The sequence below is a fragment of the Athene cunicularia genome, assembly GCF_003259725.1.
Source record: "Athene cunicularia isolate RWA chromosome 21 unlocalized genomic scaffold, athCun1 chr21_part1, whole genome shotgun sequence".
In the NCBI taxonomy this organism is placed as follows: domain Eukaryota; kingdom Metazoa; phylum Chordata; class Aves; order Strigiformes; family Strigidae; genus Athene; species Athene cunicularia.
The window spans coordinates 3,036,340-3,055,701 of record NW_020799127.1 but is presented as its reverse complement, the minus strand read 5'-3'; the positions used below and the strand labels follow the sequence as shown (position 1 = coordinate 3,055,701).

Here is a 19,362-nt window from a genome sequence, read left to right as displayed (position 1 = left end):
TTGTCGTAGTTTAACAAGTGGACTGGTAGATTTAAATTGGGGAAAAAAAAATTAATTTAGGTAGATGATCAAATGAAGGAACTTTTTATCTGTAGATACTCCTGTGAATTCAGGTTTGTCTCAGCGATACTGTTGTCCTTTCAGGTGTGGCTTGCTCTTACATTTGCTTCATGTTACTGAGATTCTAATCTTTAGAAGAGACAATGTGAGAAACAGCCATCATTGCTTGTATTTGTTAGTTCATTTTAGGTCTGCGGAAATGTATTAGTGGGGAAAAAAGTTAACAAATCTATGAAAACTGTCCTTTTTTTTTTTTTCCTGAAGTATTTTAAGATGAGCTGCTATTGCAGTATATTGTTGGTACGGTAACAAGTTTTAAGTTTTTTCCATGTGAATGGAGGTTTTTGGAGGGACTTGAAGGTTATCCTGTAATCACGTGCAGGGTGATGATTTGTTTCCCATGGTGTCTATGACATTCCTAAAGACTTAGGAGATTGTGGAATGTGTATTACTTTGTGTTAAAAGCCCTTTTTTTGTCCTATAAATCTGAAAGAAGAATTTCAGCAATAAAAGCTTTATAGCAGAGCTGAGCCGCCTTTTTTTTTTTTTTTTTTTTTGAGAAGGTTCTCAAGTATCGCCTATTTGGCTGTTGTCAAATACTATTCTTTCAGGAAAAGTGGGGGCAACACCTGGAAATAATGAATATTTATCCTTATTACTGGGAAGGGAAGGTGTTGGACAACATGTTTCCTCTTGATCTTGTTGGGCTTCTAAATGTTGTCTATGTTGCATGACTGTAATCTTTGCTTAAGAAGCAAGTATGTGACCACAGCAGGGAGAAAAATGCTAGGAAGTGTCTAGGATTCTCTTTTAAGAAAGAATGGGTACAGTTCTCCTGATACAAATATATCAGACTTCTCACCTAAAATTAAAGAAAAAAAAAGTTTTAGAAACTACAAATCTGATTTAAGAATAGAAGGTACCTGAAACAGTTCGACAGTGACATTTCATTTAAGAACAAACAAGCTATAGAACAATAGTGTGAAAATGGATTAATAGTTTTCAAGTTGAAGGCTACACTGTTGTGAAATGTAACTTTTTCCCAGCAATGGTTAGTGAAACTCTTTGAAGGAGAAAGACACTACAGATGTTTGCATTTGTCTGAAATAACAAAATTTAATTCAGGAATTAAAGTTAGAGATGCTCTTAAAAAGAATGCGTTGATGTTTTCCACTTTCAGACAGTTTTGAGTGGAGAAGTGTATACTTCCATGTCATTCCTCATCGACATGGTTAATGTGAGTCTGGAACTGATGGATCCAAAAGGAAAAGATGGATGCAACTCTTTAGCCAGGTATGGATTTTCTTTTGTCACTGAATACCTTGTCCTAAGTACTATGCTCATTTGAGAGATAATAGGACAGGAATTAAAATAATACATGACATCGTTTAATAATAAAATAAATTGGAATTTCTTATTCCAACTTGAGAGTTTCAACTGATCTGAAAGGTGAAAGGACATCACACTGTTCAAAAGATACCATCTCTGTCTTTCAAGTTGTCCTTGAAATCAGAGTTCAGTAATCAGTTGCTCAAGACAAATGGTATTCTAAATAAGAAAATGATGAGAGGTAATCTTAGAAAAAACAGATTTCTGCTATGTTGGTTTTTTGCTGGTTTTTTTTTTTTTATTGTTTTGTATTTTATTCTCCTAGGTTTGATTTTAAGAAATCCAAGTTGCTTTTTGAAAGCTCTTCAAATGGAACAAAGTCTGTAAATTTGGTTTCTCATTCCATGATGGCATTTGACACACGTTATGCTGGACAGAAGTCTACTGTAGGGACACCGAATGTGTTCAGTTGCATCTTTCAGTCATCAAAGAATACTAGTAGTCCAGGAGCAATCCAGATTGAATTGCATTTCAGGTTGGTAATTCTGGATTTGTTTGTTTGTTTTGATAATGATATCCTCAATCAGGATTGTCTTGTTTTTCATACAACTGTTATTAACATATATAAACCTGGTGGCATTGTATTTAAATCTGAGCCCAGTTTTGGAGTGGTCAGTGGTACTTGATAGATTAAATTTTGCACTTATTAATTAACTGAAGGTTGCAGAATTTTTTTTTTTTCCCCTTGTAATAAAATTTAGGTTTGAATGTGTAATGAATCTGATGATGTACTGGCCTATTAAAATTGGTAGTGTTTAAAGATTGATAAGTCTGGCCTATCACTTGTATGTTTGCCTAAGGCCATATTATAGAATTTTAAATGTATGTTGTGCAAAAGCTGTTTTCCAGTAGGTGTCACACTTGCCTTTCTGTGAGAGTCAAATAAATAAACTATCTCTACATTCTCTGCTGTATGCTGTCCCATGCTGTTTCTTTTTCCTTGTCTAAATCTCTTGGAATTCTTAAAGGCATCGCAGTGGATATCTATTTTGTTCTATTTTAATATTGGAAATAGCAATGAAAAGTATAATGTCAGTATTTACCTGTATCAGCATGGTGTTTTGTTGTGGGAACTAACAAAAAAGAGGGTCAAGTGAGATGACTAGAGATGTTGCTTTCATTTTTGATCAGGCTCACTGTCCACATTCAGCTTTCTGACTCTTTTAGAAGTATGATACCTTCTGAAGCAGCTGCAGGAGTAACAAAGAAAAAAGTGTGTGGACTATTGTAGTCCAGTAGAAAATCTTGATGACATTTATACATAAACCTCAACCAAACAGACTTAAGGCAATTGAGAGAAATGTGTTATAAAGATTTGAATAATGCATAATTGTTTTAAGTACTTCATAGCTTTGTGAAAGACACCAAGATTTTGATTTGAATAAAATGAAAATGCCATGAGATTTATCACCAAAAAAAAAAGTTTTCATGTAATGTTTGATCCAGTATCTGCCTAGATTGGAGTTTAGTTTGCACAGTACAGCCTACTCTGGTTTACAGGTCACAGTTTCAGGAATTTTCTTCCCAACTGTTGTGCTTTTAAATTTTAGCCACATAAGCATGTGTTACGTTTTTACTGGTGAGAGCATCCTTGGCACTAGATGTAAGCTTTTGCAGAGCTCAGTGATAGTGTTATGCTGGCTCGTGCTTTTTGGAAATATCCTGGAGAGCCAGGGAGGGTTAAAGGCTTTTACTATTGGAAGCAGTGCAGGCAGGCTGCTTCTCACAAAGGAATTACAGTTCTTTAGAGATTTTATAGTTCAGAATGTGTTGGATATAAAACTGTTTCATGGTATTTAAGCACTTAGATTATTTTCCAGTTAGCATGATCAAATATAATTGGTATTCCAGATCATGAAGCCAAACACTTTTATCCCTCCTAGCCAGATATTCAAAATGTGATGCTAAAAGTTCAGTAAGGCATTTTTTCTGAATGACAAAGAAGCTTCCTGTGCTACAAAATGCTGTCAGGGTGTGAGAGGAAACACATTGTACGTCTAATCTTTTAGAGGGATATGGAGCCAGGTCTAAGTTTCACACGCAGTACATTAAGTTTGATACCAAACAGATGTAAAATAATAATATAAAGATCAGTTTTTAAAATTTGAGACTCTGCAAATTAATATTGATAATGTAAATGTATTAAAGGAGTATGCTTTTCTTTTCTTGAAAGGTCTACTAAGGATTCCTCCAGCTTCACAGTTGTCCTGAACAATCTCCGTGTATTTCTAATATTTGACTGGTTGTTACTTGTTCATGACTTTTTATATACTCCTGGAGATACCAAAAAGCGGGAAAATCACCTTTCTTCCTGGCAGCGAACTTATAGCAGTGAAACAACTGTAGTTCCAAAAACAGTGAAAAGTGGAGTAGTTACAAAACGTTCATCGCTACATGTGTCTGCAGAAAAACAACTGGAAGTTAAGGTTAATGTGACAGGTAAATGTGTTCTCTAGTGCTTTTTGGGGAGCTCTTCTGATTAAAAGCATGTGCTGGTGGAGAAACAGGTCTGTGAAAGGGCGGAAAATCAAGAAAGCTGCTACAAATGCTTAAAATACCTTAGTGGTATTTTCAATTGCCCTGTTTTATAATTTTTCATTTTGTTTTGTTAAGGAACTGAATTTGTGGTTGTTGAAGACATGTCTTGTTTCGATACCAATGCGATTATTTTGAAGGGGACTACTGTTCTCACTTACAAGCCCAAGTTGTTAGATCGTCCTTTCTCTGGTAGTTTGTTTGGCATTGAGGTAAGAAGAAATAAATTTGGTTTTGTAAAACATCTAAAATTAGAGAAGCTTATGAAGTTACTTCACTATGTATGAAACAGGGTAGTCCACAGATGATTATTAAAGTTTGTTAGTTCCTCTTCAGATGCACTCATTCTACAGCAGTTTTAAGAATGGTTTTATATTGTTTCTATTAAGACACTGAAACACTTGACCATAATCTTAAAATATTGGTAGTTACTAATCTAGCTTCCAGCCATGAATGGGCAAATTAATTGAAAGCTGAAGAGTGACTGGGTAGGCAGAAGCCAGCGTAGTCAGCAAAGGCCCACAAGCTGTAATCATAACTGACTTGAGGTGAAGAAACAGTGTCATGCTGTTGGAATAAGCAAGTAGGGATCTTTTGCAAGTAGGAGCAAAAGTTTGAGCATGCAAAGTGATCCTTGCAGTCTGTTCAGCAGAGTCAGACCACAGCTGGAGTGCTGTGGCTCATCTTGGGAAAACAGCTGAAGAAGCTCTGAACCATTGATGGGAGTGCAATAAGGATACTCAGAACTGAAAATTTTATAATAAATTGAGAAAGTTTAAAAGAACTTGCTGAGAAGAAGACACTGTCCAGGGATGTAGTAAGTCGTAAATGGTTATTATAGACCGAAGGAAAAGTGTTTTCCGTATCTGTGATAGGAGTAGTGGAGTTAAGTTTAGCAGAATTTGGGAATATTTGGTTGCATATCAGAATTTCTTCTCCTGAATTTACAGCACTGGAATAAATTGTCTGGAAAGATTCTGGAATCTCCGCTATCTTAAAGTTTACAAAAGGAATTGTCTGTAGAAAACAGTTCATGGCTGTAGTTCATGTTTTGTGATAGAGTCAGTCTTTGATTTTGAGGTTCTTGCTAGGCCTATTTTCTCAGTTCCTAATTTTTTTAAAACCATTTTTAATTTTTAGGTTTTCTCATGCCGGTTAGGAAATGAGCAAGAGACTGCACTGTCCATTATTGATCCAGTACAAATTCATATGGAACTTGTTGGGAATGCTTCTTACCCAAGTGGTTCAGGGCTGTTGGATGCTTTCAATAGTGAGGATTTTCCTCCTATTCTAGAGGTAATATTAAAGGCCTGAATAAAGCTGTATGCAGTAGAGAATACTAAATCATGATCTAGCACAGACTTTGTTATGCCCAAGGATTCAATAAAATACCTCAAATGCATAAGAAAATAATAAGATAGATTTTCCTGAAGCGCAAAAGGCAAAGAAACAGTCATGCAGAAAATGCTTTTAGTAGTAACAGAGGAGTTTAGTAGTAACAGGATTTCTGGGATATATTATGGAGATTAATAGTGAGGAAAAAAGTGGGGTGAGAATGGAGACTTGTTAGATGGTTACTAATAACTGAAAGAAAAAGCTTTATTTTCTGTATCTTGTCATTAGTTTTTATTAGAAGGGAAATGTATTTAGAGACTTTTTAACAGTTATACAAAAAGTAAACTTTTTTGGTTGTTAGTAAATAATAACAAGTTTGGTAATTTTATTACTGAAACTTTAAAACAGTGTGGTCATCAGATTTTAATGCTAAATTTTGTATACCTTTGGGAAAAGATTTGTTAATATCCAAAGTACAGAAGAAAAATATGTAGGAAAGGATTACTGAATCTTATATCTTAATTTTTCATTTAGATTCAGTTGCAAGCATTGGATATCAGACTGTCCTACAACGATGTTCAACTATTCTTGGCAATTGCAAAGTCAATTCCTCAGCAGACTAGTGCAGCTATGCCTGACTCAACTGTACTGATTGCTGAAAATACTGCTAATCCTTCCAGTTTAGCACTGGTGAACGAGACTTCCTCTCTGACCCATGAAAACAGAGATATATCCAAACGCACGTTGGATCCTGTTCTTGGTATGTTTATAACTGTTGTAGTGAAGTCATTTTTTGTACCTAAAGGAGGTTTCTGCAGTGTGAAGCTAGACTATGCTTGACATGATGTTATCATTGGGTGAAATCATTCATTGATTTGAATTATCTGATGACAGCATTATACTGATGATAGTAGGGGAAAAAACCTCTTTTTTTTGTTGTGTTTTTTTTCTGCTTGTAGTATGACAGTGGGTTGTTTTATAGTAAGTTTCATTTAGCATCACTTGTCATTGTAAATCATCATGCCTGAATACTTCTTAGGTCGCAAACTTCTAAAGGGGAGAGGGGCTGCCTCTTCAAACTCATTAAACTGGTAGTAATTATGATGGTTTCCATTTCACTAGTTATCTCTTCATGTCTAGCAAGCTTTTGTTTTGGAGAAATTGCTTTTTTTACAGACTAAAAAATTGTGTGTGGTCACAACCTGTCAATAATGAGAAAATACACACTAGTGAAAAAGACTTCCTTTGCTACTGCACTTGAGCCATATGGGGAGTTGAAAGTAAATAGGTGATTGTGTTCTGAATGGTTGGTTTACAAAAAAAAAATTTAGTCCTAGCTGAAATTGATGGAGTATGTTGGCTTGCTGTAGGAGGATAAAAATAGCCCATATATTCTAAAATGTAAACGTTATGGGTTGGGGCTTTGGTTTTCAGGTTTGGGGTTTTTTTGGTAAAAGTATTGCTAAATCATATGCTTTTTCTACAGCTGAATATTAAACAAACAAAACCCCATTTTTCATACAGATCTATCTTAATTTTAGAAATGAAAACAAGTAGATAACTGTCAAGGATTTATGACTGGTTAACTGTTCAATTACAGAGGTACAGCTGGCTCGCCTCCAGGAGTTGGGATTCCATATGGAAGATTGTCATAAAGCTCTTTTTATCTGCCAGGGTAAGCTCAAATATTCTTAGCTGGCCTTGCAGATTGTTCATATTACCTAACTGGCAATTAAGGAAAAACTTTCAGACTCTAAAGTAGCTGATGAACAGGCAGTATTTCCTTCTCTTCTTTGGCTCTGTGTTGGCATATAACATTAAGCATCTACTACTGTGTAGAACAGCCTACCCCCCCAAGATTCTCCTTTCCTTTTGGGATGTGATATGTGGGGTGTTTGAGTGTATTTTTTTCGAGGGTTTGGGTTGGGGTTTTTTCCTTGTATGGTATACCTATTTCTTGCTGTTATCCATCTCTTTCTCCTTAGAGCACGTGTTTTCATCTCTCCCTTTTTGAGTCATGTATTTTATCTACTTCCATATGCAATACATGAAAAGAAGATTAACACAAGCAATTCTTTTTCTTTAGCACTGTCATGTTTCCCACCTTATTTATAGGCATGCATAGTATTAATTTGGATTTATATTATGTCACCACTACATTTGCAACTTCAAAACAAATTTCTTCTTTAGAAAATACCAATGTATTTATATTCTCATATTTATGTTCCTAAACACAACACATTCAAGGCACTCTTGGTGTCTTGCTGTGCTTCTTAAGCAAGAGGGAATTAGGCTCCATATGTTTTTTAAATAAGAACATTTCGTTTAGAAAGTAGATGATGATTGACTGGTTGTTTGGTTTTATCTAAGGTGACTTGAAAAAAGCAGCAAGTTGGTTGTTTAAGAATGCCGAACCTTTGAAATCAGTTTCCCAGACTTCTTCTGGTCGCGATAGCCAGGGGATTGTGCCTTTTCAGTTCATCTCTGGAGTGGAAATAAAAGCAGAAAGCATATGCATTTGCTTTATTGATGACTGCATGGACTGTGATGTTCCCCTTGCTGAATTAACCTTTTCACGTGAGTATCTTGTTCTGCTGAGTGAGTTGCATAAAATTACAGCCAGTTACTGTGTGTGTTCAGCACCATGCTCTAGTTTCTTAGGGCTTGTGAAATTTCAGTTGACAGTGTTTGGGGTGAGGGGGGTTGAGTTCTTTTTTTCTCTTTTGGTTTTTAGTTTTTGTTTGTTTAAGTTTTGTTTTTAAGAAGATCACAGTTTTTGTAGGGTTAAGATTCTGTTTTTCCCTTTATATATCATGTAACAAATGGACTCTGTCCTAAGCAGAACCCTTCGGAGGCTTCACATCGTAAAGCATGGCTGTCTATAAATGTTTTTGAAGAGTATTATAAGCTTTTTGTGCCATTTCAGTTTAAAAGACAAGACAAAACCTTCGATTACTTGCTTAACAGTTCATGAAATCAGGAAAATTGATTGTTTTGCATTAGTATAATGTTCACTTTTTTTTTTCAGGTTTGAATTTTCTCCAGCATTTGAGAGCCAACCCTGAAGGCTATGCTCATTTTACTCTCTCTGGAGATTATTACAATCGTGAGCTTTCAGGTGAAATACTGGGGGTTTTATTTTCTTTAAGTTTAGTAAAACAAAACTATGGTAGCCTGAAATTCACCCAACACAAAATCCATGTAAGGGAATGTGAAAGGCTGACTTTTGTGATCGTGTGTATGTGGGGGGTAAGAACATGCGATCCTAGACAAGATATGCTAACTTAGTATCACATGGAGGGATGTGGAAAGTAGAGAGGTTGCTGATGAGAAAGTTGCACTGAAGTTTTCAGATGTAACTGCTTAAAAAGGTTATCCAATAACATGACAGTTATGTAACTAGCTGTGTCTGTATTCCCTGCTATTTTTTAGTATGTAATTGCTTTGATATGTTCAATTTATTACTTCGGTAATTAGACCGAAGACAATGGATTAACATAAGACCATCATAATTTATATTTTAGATACAAAAAAGAGAGTTACGCCTCAATACAGGTCAGACACTGACAAAAGAAATAATGTTGTGTGTTTTCTCAGAGAAACTTAATTTTCTCAGGAATTACCTGGTTATTTTCTTTTAAAAATATGTAGGGTGGGTTTTTTTTAAATACCTTTTAGAACTTTGTCTTTTGTGAAACTGAATAGTAGACCAATATGTATAATAGTGTGAAAACAATTTTCAAAACTTTTTCAGAGAACTTAGTTCCAACTAACTTCAATACAAAGCTGTAATTGCCTTCTAATGCTTTCCTCAGAATTAAGATATTTCTGCAAGACCCTACATATAATACACACTGGTTCAAATGGAGGAGCTGGAGCAACTTTTTATTAGCTAGTAAATTAAATCTGTAGCTCACGAGTTCAGATGCAGATTGAAAGTAAAGGGTCTCATTATTAAAGTTGCATTATTAAATACTTAGATATATGAACAGCATTCCAGTGTGGCCTTCAGATGTGTGATATATGTGATGTTTTCTGTTTGTTCTCAGGCTGGGAACCGTTTATTGAGCCATGGCCATGTTCAGTCTTTTGGCAACAACAAGCTTCGAGCCGCCTCCACCCTTCTCGACTGAAGCTGGAAGTAAAGGCAAAACACCGTTTGGATATGAACGTTACCTCTGTCTTGATAGGTATGTGGGATTATTCCTTGAGGGCATCGCTCTACAGTCTAATTTTTACTGTACTGAAAATGACAAACAATTCTAATTGAGTCCTGCTGGTGTGCCAGAGGTGGAGGGAGGGAGATTTGGCACAATCCCTGCATGCTTCACGTGATACTGTACACAGGTGTGCATTTAGGCAGCCTGTATTTTATCAAATATTGTGAAAATGTAAAGACATGAGCTACATATTTTAGAGGTTAGTAGGAATTCTTTCTCTGGTCATATGAATTCTATCAAGTTCATATGTAGTTTGAAATACATTTTTAATCAGAAACAGGCTTTCATCTAAAGCTTTCTGTACTTTACAGTACTTAAAAATATTTTGATAAGGTCATCATTTTTCAGTACATTGACAGGTGTAGTGGGGAGCTATTCATTTCAGTTCTGCAGTCTCTGGAAGGCTGAGCTGTCAATTCCCACCTCAGGAAATCAAAATATTTTGTTCATCATTTAACTCAAACTTCATGTAAGCTTCTGTGATGTGAGACTATGATTGAGTGCATTTCCCAGAAATACACTTGCTTATTCTGTATGCAAATCTGAATAAGTTGGTGGTCATAATATAAAAAAAAATAGCTGAGCTTGCAAATGTAACAGAAGATCCTTCCTTGTTCTTGAATATTTGTCCCTTTCTCCTGCAAAGCCTGGGGGGTTGGCAGAAAGAGGGAGACAAGGTGAGAGGAAAAGAAGCAAATCAATGATTCCTAAGAGTTCCCATGATGCTTTTTAATACTAGTGATAACAAGTAGTAAGGTTAGTTTATGATTAATACTGTGCCAGAGGACTCCATTGGTGTCTTGGTATTTATGTAGGAATGTGCATGTACCTCTTAAAAAGAAAAAAACCCCAAACAACTAGAATCTGCTTCTAACATGAAAATATTTAAGGTTAATTGTCTCCTCAGGGAGAGCTCTTATATTGCCACAGGACTATCTTAAGAACATGGAATTCCACTGAAAGTTGTTTTTTTTAAAAAAAAAATTCTTAAGAATATAAAAATATTTGGTTTTGAAGGTACTGCTGTGATTTCATGAGCGGTTGTTTGTCTTTAGCTTATGTAAGTGGCTCATAGAAAAACGAGTGAAGTAAAACTTTTGTCATTAAAGTGGAGTAACTTTAGTGTTATGAATTTAACATACTTTTCAATTACTTTGGAGACATTTACTGTCTATGCTTATGCTCCTCTAGAACAATACACATGTACCAAACAGTCATGGATGGAAGATTACTGTAAGCAGGAGAAAGAGGTGAACGTAATCAGTTCAGAAGACTGGATGGGTTCTTCGGTGGATCCCCCATGTTTTGGACAGAGTATGATATTCATTAATCAAACTTTATTTGAAACAGTCCTGACATACAGAGTCATCTGTGTAATGTATTACAAACATAAGTATTTGGTCTTCATAGCACACAATGAATTGTTAGATATATTTGGCATAAAAGACAAAAATGCTATTTTCTTCTCTGTTCTTTAAAAACAAAAACCTTTTTGACTATTTAGCTTTGAGTGTGAACTTTGCACTGCTAGTTCTGCTTCTTTTTCTATCATGCTTTCTTAATTAATGAGGGATTATCATGTCAAAGGTTAAGTAAAAATGTTGAGTTTAGGGTGTGTGCAGAGGTGATCTTTTTATTTCTGTAGCCCCGAAGACATAAATGACTGAGATTCTGGAAAAAATGCTGTCGCATTCATGGAACAATTCTCTAACAGCTCTTGATATGTGACAGATCTTTTCAGCTTTTTTATCCCAGTGTTACTTCTGAAGAAATTTTAACAATTCGAATGCTAATTTAGTGTAAGCAAATGGATAGAGATTCATAGACTGATTGCATGATGCCAACTGTCTGTATCTTCCCTGATGGATGATGGGGAAGAGTCTACCTGTATTTGTGTGTTTTTTCTTACCTGCTAACTTTGTCTTTCCTGTCTGCCAGGCCTTCCTCTTGTCTACCTTAGAACTAGGAGTACAGCCAGTTTGACTAACCTAGAGCATCAGATCTATGCTAGAGGTACTGTATAGCAGAGAGAGACAAAAAGGGGTTTCTATTTGGAAGGCTCTTGTACAGTACTGTGTTGTATATGTGACTTGCTGGTAGATTAGCCTCTGTATTTAAAAAACCCCAATCAAACAAAAAAACCCAATAATAAACAACATAACAGCTATTTTGCTTTTAAGCTGCTTAACTTAGTATTTCATCCTCTTTTTCTCTTGCATTCCTGTCTGAGCCCTTCAGGAAAGAAGGGAGAATATAACTAATCCCTATGTGGGAAGACTGTCTTTTTGAGGAAGGTTATATGAATTGTTGACTATTCAGTGTCCTCTTTTTAGATTAAAATTAGCATAATAAAATCGCAAGAATTTATTTTATATTCTAAAAATATCCAACAATATGTTCAACATGCATACATAAGCTGATTCAGCATGTATATTTAGCTACTTTAAAACTTAAAGATGCCTTCAGAAGGAACAATCTGTTTTCAGTAAGCCTTAGGAAGTAAGGCACTCCTAAAAAATATCTCGTTAATTTATTTTATATTTGACAGTGGAGTCTTTGGGCAAAACCATTCAGTTTAAACTAAGATTTTTAAATTTTTGACATTATGGAAGACAAAACAGCACTGATAAATATGTTACCCCTGTAGAAAAGTTGCTGAATGGGAGAACAGAAATCTTTCTATACATCTGTGGCCTGTTCAGACTGTCTCTTAAAAGCATTTCCTCTGAGTGTCTGCAGACAGTTCATAGACTCTTTTTTTTTTTTTTCTAAATGATAGGAGGCTTTATTTTTCTGAGGTATTTTTAAGGAAGCTTTTTTTGTGAAAAAAATCAAATGAAAAAAACCTCTTTATTGCTTGGCTTTTAGTGGATGTTGCAACTAAATTCCTAACCAAATTATGAAAAAAAAAAAAAAAATCCTTACAATGTTAGTCTTTATTTTCAGGCAGTAGTCACAGCATGCAACTTTTACATTATGTTTTCTTTTGAAAATCAGGCTGTAACCCGAAAATTCTTTTTTTAAAAGTCTCAAAAAATAAATGCCAGAGTAAAAGTTGATTAGGCTTATGGTATGTAATTTTGTAGTATCTGGGCTAGCCAAAAAATTGTATAAAGTCAAGCTCAACACTAAAACAATTGTTCGTTTGCAGTTGGCAAAACCCAGAGTTTTCGTTTTCAAGAATTTCATTATCTTGCCATTTAATTGGAAAGAACTTTCTCTGTAAGCTTTAGAGAGAGATCAGATTTCAAGTCTCCACTGACAATCTAAGGTCTATAGGAATTGATTGTCATTGATTTGGAAGAAAGTTGTGTGCAATGACTTTAACTCCTTCAAAAACTTATCTCCTCACCCTGTGTTACCCCTTTTTGCAGTATGGAAGATGAGAGTACCATTTGTGTGCTTGTTAGTAATGCATACTTGAAAAAAGTCAAACATAGCAGATGAAGTTTCTTCTTCTGGGGTGTTGCTGTCTCAGCATTTTAACAAAACCAGATTACCTTTGGTTGCATTCAGATGATTTTTCATACTTTGTTTTAGTAGGCTTTATCCTGTATAGGCAAATATTTCTACTTGTTCAGTCTTTGAGGATAAAAGTCCCAGTCAGAGGGGGTACGAGGTAATCCTGTATTCGTCACATTAAATACAGCATAAATCTTAATTAAGTGAATAATACTTTATGAGCATTTGGGTGTGTCTAAAGACTTCCTGATTATGATTGGGTTTTTAGTTAGGTTTTCTGCATGTTAGTTAGAAGTGGAGGCATAGTATTTTGTAAGACTTGATAAGAAGAAACAAAAGAACATGTAGATTAAGCTCAGTTTCTGGGGGGCGTTGATGAAGGGGAAGACTTTGTTTGCTTTATACTATTTCTGTAATGGTTACTAAATTTTAAAATCTCTTTAGTAATCTGTTATCCTGTTTCTCCAGTTATTGCAGGTTGTGGTTCCCCAGCCATTGTGTCTCATTCTACATTAGTATCTGATGAATGCTTCTCTCATAAGCTTTTAGACAAATCTTTATGTTGTTTTATAGCTGAAATGAAGACTCCAAAGCGTAGGCAGCCATTTGTCCCATTTGCTCTCAGAAATCATACTGGATGCACTCTGTGGTTTGCTACCCTGACTACAACACCGACCCGGTAAGAAACTGTTCTGGGATCACTTTTGACAATATTTGTCTGGCTTCTCTAACATGTCAGCCCAACCCTGTTGTTTTCAGTGCTTTTGTTTTATTGCAGAGAAACATAGGCAACTGCCAGTCTTTCTTAGTTAAGAGCCTTTTGTTTGACAGTGAGATAGTTTTACTACTAAAAAAATAGATGGGTTTGTTTTTTTCAAGAGGGCCAACAAAATTTTAAAACCAGTCAGATACATTCATGCTGTATATGTGTTCACTGCAGGACTTGTGTAGACTGAGGCAGACTAAAAAACACTTGTTATTTGAGGTAATCATTTTGTCAGCTGGTAAAATGATGTGATTCTCTTTGCAGGGCTGCACTGTCTCACAGTGGGAGTCCAGGTGTTGTTCCTGAGGAAAATGGAACGTTGCTGGATGATGCCCATAATGTCAGTGAATGGCAAGAAGTTATCACTGGGCAAGAGATTCCATTTGAATTTGAAGCCAGAGGGAAACTCAGACACAGGTGAAGGGACCAGGCTGTGACATGTGTTTTGACATGCTCAAATATGGAACGCATAGATCATAGTTGTGATGATCTAGCAGATGTTAAATAAAAAGCAGATATTTTAAAAAATCTCCTCTTCATGTTTTGTTTTTAAATATTTAAAGCTCATGTATAGAATGAAATTAACAGTTTTCTAGCAAGCAGCATATATTTGGTATTAGTGGCAACCATTCCTAGATGTGAATTGAATCATTATAATCTTTTAGAAAGACTTGGGGAGCCTCAATTACAAATCATATGTCTTTTATTCTGAAGGACAGGGGAACAAGTGTTGGTGTTACGTGTTAAGAACTAGAAGAATTTGTTCACAAATGTGTAGCGTGCTTTTGGTTTTGATTATATGACGTAATTGCATAGTTGTACTTCTGTACGTTCATTAGGGAAGGTGGAACGATTGAAGAGACATAAAATCAGGTCTGTCTTTATCCTTGAAATAGAAGAACTCTTGAGACTTCTTTTCTTCTTTTTTAATGCTTCAGTGAGATTCTTATTTCAGAAGCCAGAGGATGTTCTTGGTTTGAACTGTTTGGTGTTTACACTGTATAATAATGCTTAATAGTAATTTAACTTGATCTAACCTTGTAGGCACACACATGATCTAAGAATTCATCAGTTGCAAGTGAGAGTAAATGGCTGGGAAGAAGTCAGTCCAGTATCTGTAGACAAAGTTGGAACTTTTTTCCGATATGCTGCACCAGATAAGAACTCATCCTCTTCTACTGTAAGTTCTGATTTCGAGTGTTAGTTTTAATAGAATATGTAATTTGAGAGTAATGATGTCTCTGAGATTCTTGATCTTAAAGCAGCTGTTGTATGAGATTGTCCTCTTTACAGTTAGTTTGGTTTGAGAAAGTTTGGAGATCCTGGGTTCCTAACTGGCAGTTTTATGCATAACAAAAACCCAGAGTAGTTAGGCGGTGCTGTGCAGAGCTTCCAATGACAGAATTAATATATTAGCGACAGTGTCGTGGACTCATGGAGACTGAGCTTTAAATCAACACAGCATTTCAACAGTGATTCTTATTTCTTCTATTGCAGGAATGCTTTTCATGTGTTTAATTTACTTAAAATAAACAACACTGGCTATTTCCTGTAAGCCTAGAGATCGTTGAAATATGTGGCTGCTTAGACAAAATATACTTGTCATGAAAGAAAAATGCAATTGTAATAATCAGCAGGCTGGCAGTTGGTGGCTGAGGCTCAGTGATAAAAATGCTCTTGTGGATTTCAAAACCAGTTAAGTTTTGAGCCTAGCTACTGAAAATTGTTGAGCACTGGAGAAATTGCAAGTTGAGATCTTTTTGGTTTAAAACAGGATTAGAATTTAATTTCACGATACTACTGGCAAGAGGCAGTGGTCTCTTATTTGAATCATTTCTGATGTTTTCATACTGAAGACTGAAAAGCTCTCTGTAGCTTGAGCTCTTTTTTTTTTTTTTCCCCAACATAAATTCTTCCTTCAGCTTCATGTTTTTAAAGCAGTACTACAAACAGGTTTTGCTAATACATTTCTGACATGTTTCCCAAGATGTATTGAGGATCAGAAACACAAAGTGATGAAAGTATTTAGTTTATTCTTGTGTCATAATGTTCTGTATTACAACTGAGAGTAATAGCTTAGAAGTTGAACAACTTTAACTTTCTTGTTTACTTTTCTCCCAGCTTGGAAGCCCAATAAGTAGAACAAATATAATACATCCACAAGTCTACGTGAGTATATATTTTCATATTTTGAGAGCTACTTAATGAGACCAGCATAATTCTACAAGTGAACTGGCTTTTGCATCCTTCTAGGACCTTTTCAATATAAAGGAAACAAAAGTCAAACAAACAAAACAAACTTTCAAATTGGAACAAGTATTTAACCATTTCTCATGAGTGTAAATGATTGCTTCAAGAATGGGTCTTCAGTCCAGTATGTCAATTCCAGCATGTGAGCCCATATAAAATCTGGTTTTCAGGATCAAAGCGGCAATGACTTTGTGTAATGTAGGAGATAAAACACCACAGTAGGAGGACAGCAAAGAGTGAAGGAAGTATGAATATTTTAAGAAAGTTCCACCTTATTTTTTTAGTTTTGGTGGCTAGGAGTACTGAGTGACTGGTAATTATATGAGGCTCAGAATTCTAACTCCATGAATTTATAAAATAACGTAACAGTGAGAGTGTATAAAGTGTTCTTTTAGGATCTGTGTTGCTCTTACTTGAACTTGCATCATTTTGAAAAGGATAATGGAGTTAGTAGAACTTAAAATTGCTTTTCCATAGTTAATTTTAGTGTGGTTTGAGGAGGAGGTACAGGATTATAAATAATTTTTATGAAACTGTATATACCTTAGGTGTTGCACATGGTTGGACTCAGTTGGCAACTTTTACTCCAGCAATTACTGCTTCAAAATTGAAGTGTCCCTCTTCTAGATATAATCATTACCTGAGCTTTTTAATGCTTTTAAATATCTTCCAGTTTTCTTCATTGCCTCCAGTTCGTGTGGTATTTGAAGTTACCATGGAAGGGAGTGCTCGGAAGGTGATAACAGTGCGCTCAGCCTTGATGGTGAAAAACAAGCTGGAAACACCAATGGAACTAAGACTAGATAGTCCTTCTGCTCCTGACAGTAAGTGTTGTATATTCCTTCCATACTATGGGGAATCTTTAGCTTCCTCTCCAAGAAGATTCAGCACTGCCTGTAATGGTTAACAACAAAGTAGATTTCCCTGGAGGGGAAATGGGTGATGTTAAGAAGAAAGTGATCAGAAAAGTAAGACAGAGAACCCAGTAGGATTTTTCTTATTTTTCAGGTAAACAGGGAAAACTGAGGTTTCTGTATGTATCATGTTGTATCTTTTAGTGGTATGGAAGTTTTTGGGTGTTAGTATTATATAGACTGCAAAGGTGCAGTCTATAAATGTAGTGATACACTGATAATGTAAGCAAAATGTAATGAAGGAGGTCTTTTTGAAATAAGCATTTTCACTAAAGCATCCAAAGAAAAAAAATTGTAATTCCAACAAGATTTTAGTCTGTTTCTGGTTTCATATTTACACACCTAAATGTGTCTGCTGCCAGATTGTTAATAGGACTTTAAAGAACCGGTTGGTGTTTGAAGCATACATAAAGTAGCTAGAATTTATGGTAAAATGCTTCAAAAATTAGAGACTTACTATTTGAAAGTTTTAATGTTTTTCAGTAAAGCGCCTGTTCTGAGATGTGTGTTTTCTTCTCCGGTTGCAGAGCCTGTAGTTCTTCCAGCAGTTATGCCAGGAGATTCCTTTGCTATTCCATTACATCTTACATCTTGGCGTTTGCAAGCCAGGCCAAAAGGAATGGGAGTCTTTTTCTGTAAGGCTCCGATTCATTGGACTAATGTTCAGAAGACAGCAGAAGTATGTAGCAGCAAGCGAGAGTGTCATTCCATGGAGTCTGAAAATAGCCGATTTTTCAGGTAAGAAAGACCAAATTATTTTTCTGTAAGCTACGTTATCTACTGCTGATAAATGAAATGCTGTGAAAGTAACTAACAGGAAATAAAATACTTAGAAAGGAAAGCTTCTGCAGTTTAGTGGAATGTTTTGTTTGGTCTCTTGAATAATGAGAAACATTGAAGCATAACTGCTGTATTACTGCAAGGCTCCTTGAAGCCCCTCTGACAGTGCCAGTTAGCAAATGTCTGAGAACACTAAGTACACTATTAGTATTTATTGTAAAAAATAAAAGTTCGGAAAAGACAGTATGGTCTTGTGTTAAATTATCTTGTCTTTCTCACTGAGAATAATGAGTGGTTTGCCATGGCGTGTCTCAAATTCTCATTCTTTGTCCTAAATGTCCTGTACTCTGTTCTAAGCCCAAAAATATCGATGCATCATGAGGATTAATGGAATTTTGTGGTTACCTGCTAAAATGGATTTAGGGATACTCTCAAATTAGGAAATACTGGAATACAGATGAATGAAGTTGTTTCAGGAAATGACTTTTTTATACTCTATAGTTACTGCTTTGTGTCAGTTCCATAGTTCATTTCTTAATATGCTGATTTTGAACATATCACAGGGAGGAAAATTATTTAAAATTAAGGTTTACTTAATTATTTTATTTAACTAATGAAAAACTGAAGTGTCAGGTGGCCAAAGCAAGGATATATCCACTGGGAAGAAGGATGCGTTCAGCATTTATGTTTAAGAACATGATTATAGTTTAATAGTTAAAATCTCTTTTTAGTTACAAATGATCACATGGTTCTGTGAGTTTATGGAAGTTGATTTTAAAGTTGGTGTTCTGTAAAAGCAATTTTCTTGTAGGTCTCTGAACAGATGAGGTTTTTTGAGTGACTAAATTAATTCTCAGGAAACTCCTGTTGTCTTAATGTTAGGCATAAATACAAAATACCTTATAAATAAACTCTAAAGGGATTACGTGGAGAACAACTCGAAATTATTTTTTTGCTATCAGTCCTGAACTTACAGCATGTTGTGAGATCTAGTGCAGTACACAAAGATTCAATTATTATATTATTAATATTGTTTGACTTCTTCTCATATACTTCTGCCTTCACAGGTTTTGTGTGGCTATAAAGAAAGAAAATTATCCGGATTACATGCCTTCCAACATATTTTCTGACAGTGCTAAACAGATTTTCAGACAGCCTGGGCACAGTATTTATCTCTTGCCAACCGTGGTAATCTGTAACTTGCTACCTTGTGAACTTGAGTTTTATGTTAAAGGAATGCCAATTAGTGGGACATTAAAACCTGGCAAAGAGGCAGCATTGCACACAGCTGATACATCTCAGAACATTGAACTTGGTAAGGTTCTTTTTCAGATAGCACTTTCTGATCCTCCAAGAGGAGTACCTCAATATAACTGTTTCTTGTGCAAGGAGGTGTGGTGCGAGAATGGGAAAATATAAAAATTGAAAACATTTATATTATTATTTCATTGGGTTGCAGGGCTGCTTATAGTTAATAACAAACTGCATGCATCCAAAAAAAGATACTGATATTGCCGTCATTCTCTCAAATCTGTCAGCTGTCTTGGTCTCTTCCTTATTTGTCTCTTTTCTCATTTTCCTGAGAATGGAAACATTGGAGACTGGAAAAAACAGAGATAAAGAAGGGAATAAATAAGTTCCCAACATTTTG

General features: G+C 35.4%; 1 protein-coding gene across 7 annotated transcripts in view; it reads left to right on the top strand.

The window, feature by feature from the left end:
* Positions 1-19,362, top strand: part of VPS13D (vacuolar protein sorting 13 homolog D) — a 103,499-nt gene that overhangs the window by 27,398 nt on the left and 56,739 nt on the right. For 5 of the 7 annotated variants that reach the window (XM_026862473.1, XM_026862469.1, XM_026862470.1 and 2 more), the window contains 19 exons: positions 1,241-1,353; positions 1,715-1,924; positions 3,623-3,888; positions 4,063-4,196; positions 5,125-5,280; positions 5,854-6,079; positions 6,920-6,994; positions 7,690-7,896; positions 8,348-8,437; positions 9,369-9,509; positions 10,731-10,853; positions 11,478-11,552; positions 13,575-13,680; positions 14,032-14,184; positions 14,812-14,947; positions 15,889-15,936; positions 16,691-16,841; positions 17,459-17,669; positions 18,779-19,026. In XM_026862473.1, the coding sequence (XP_026718274.1) occupies positions 1,241-1,353; positions 1,715-1,924; positions 3,623-3,888; positions 4,063-4,196; positions 5,125-5,280; positions 5,854-6,079; positions 6,920-6,994; positions 7,690-7,896; positions 8,348-8,437; positions 9,369-9,509; positions 10,731-10,853; positions 11,478-11,552; positions 13,575-13,680; positions 14,032-14,184; positions 14,812-14,947; positions 15,889-15,936; positions 16,691-16,841; positions 17,459-17,669; positions 18,779-19,026 (2,869 nt within the window). The remainder of the gene's footprint in view (positions 1-1,240; positions 1,354-1,714; positions 1,925-3,622; positions 3,889-4,062; positions 4,197-5,124; positions 5,281-5,853; positions 6,080-6,919; positions 6,995-7,689; positions 7,897-8,347; positions 8,438-9,368; positions 9,510-10,730; positions 10,854-11,477; positions 11,553-13,574; positions 13,681-14,031; positions 14,185-14,811; positions 14,948-15,888; positions 15,937-16,690; positions 16,842-17,458; positions 17,670-18,778; positions 19,027-19,362) is intronic. The other 2 variants (XM_026862475.1, XM_026862472.1) reach the window with 1 other exon arrangement.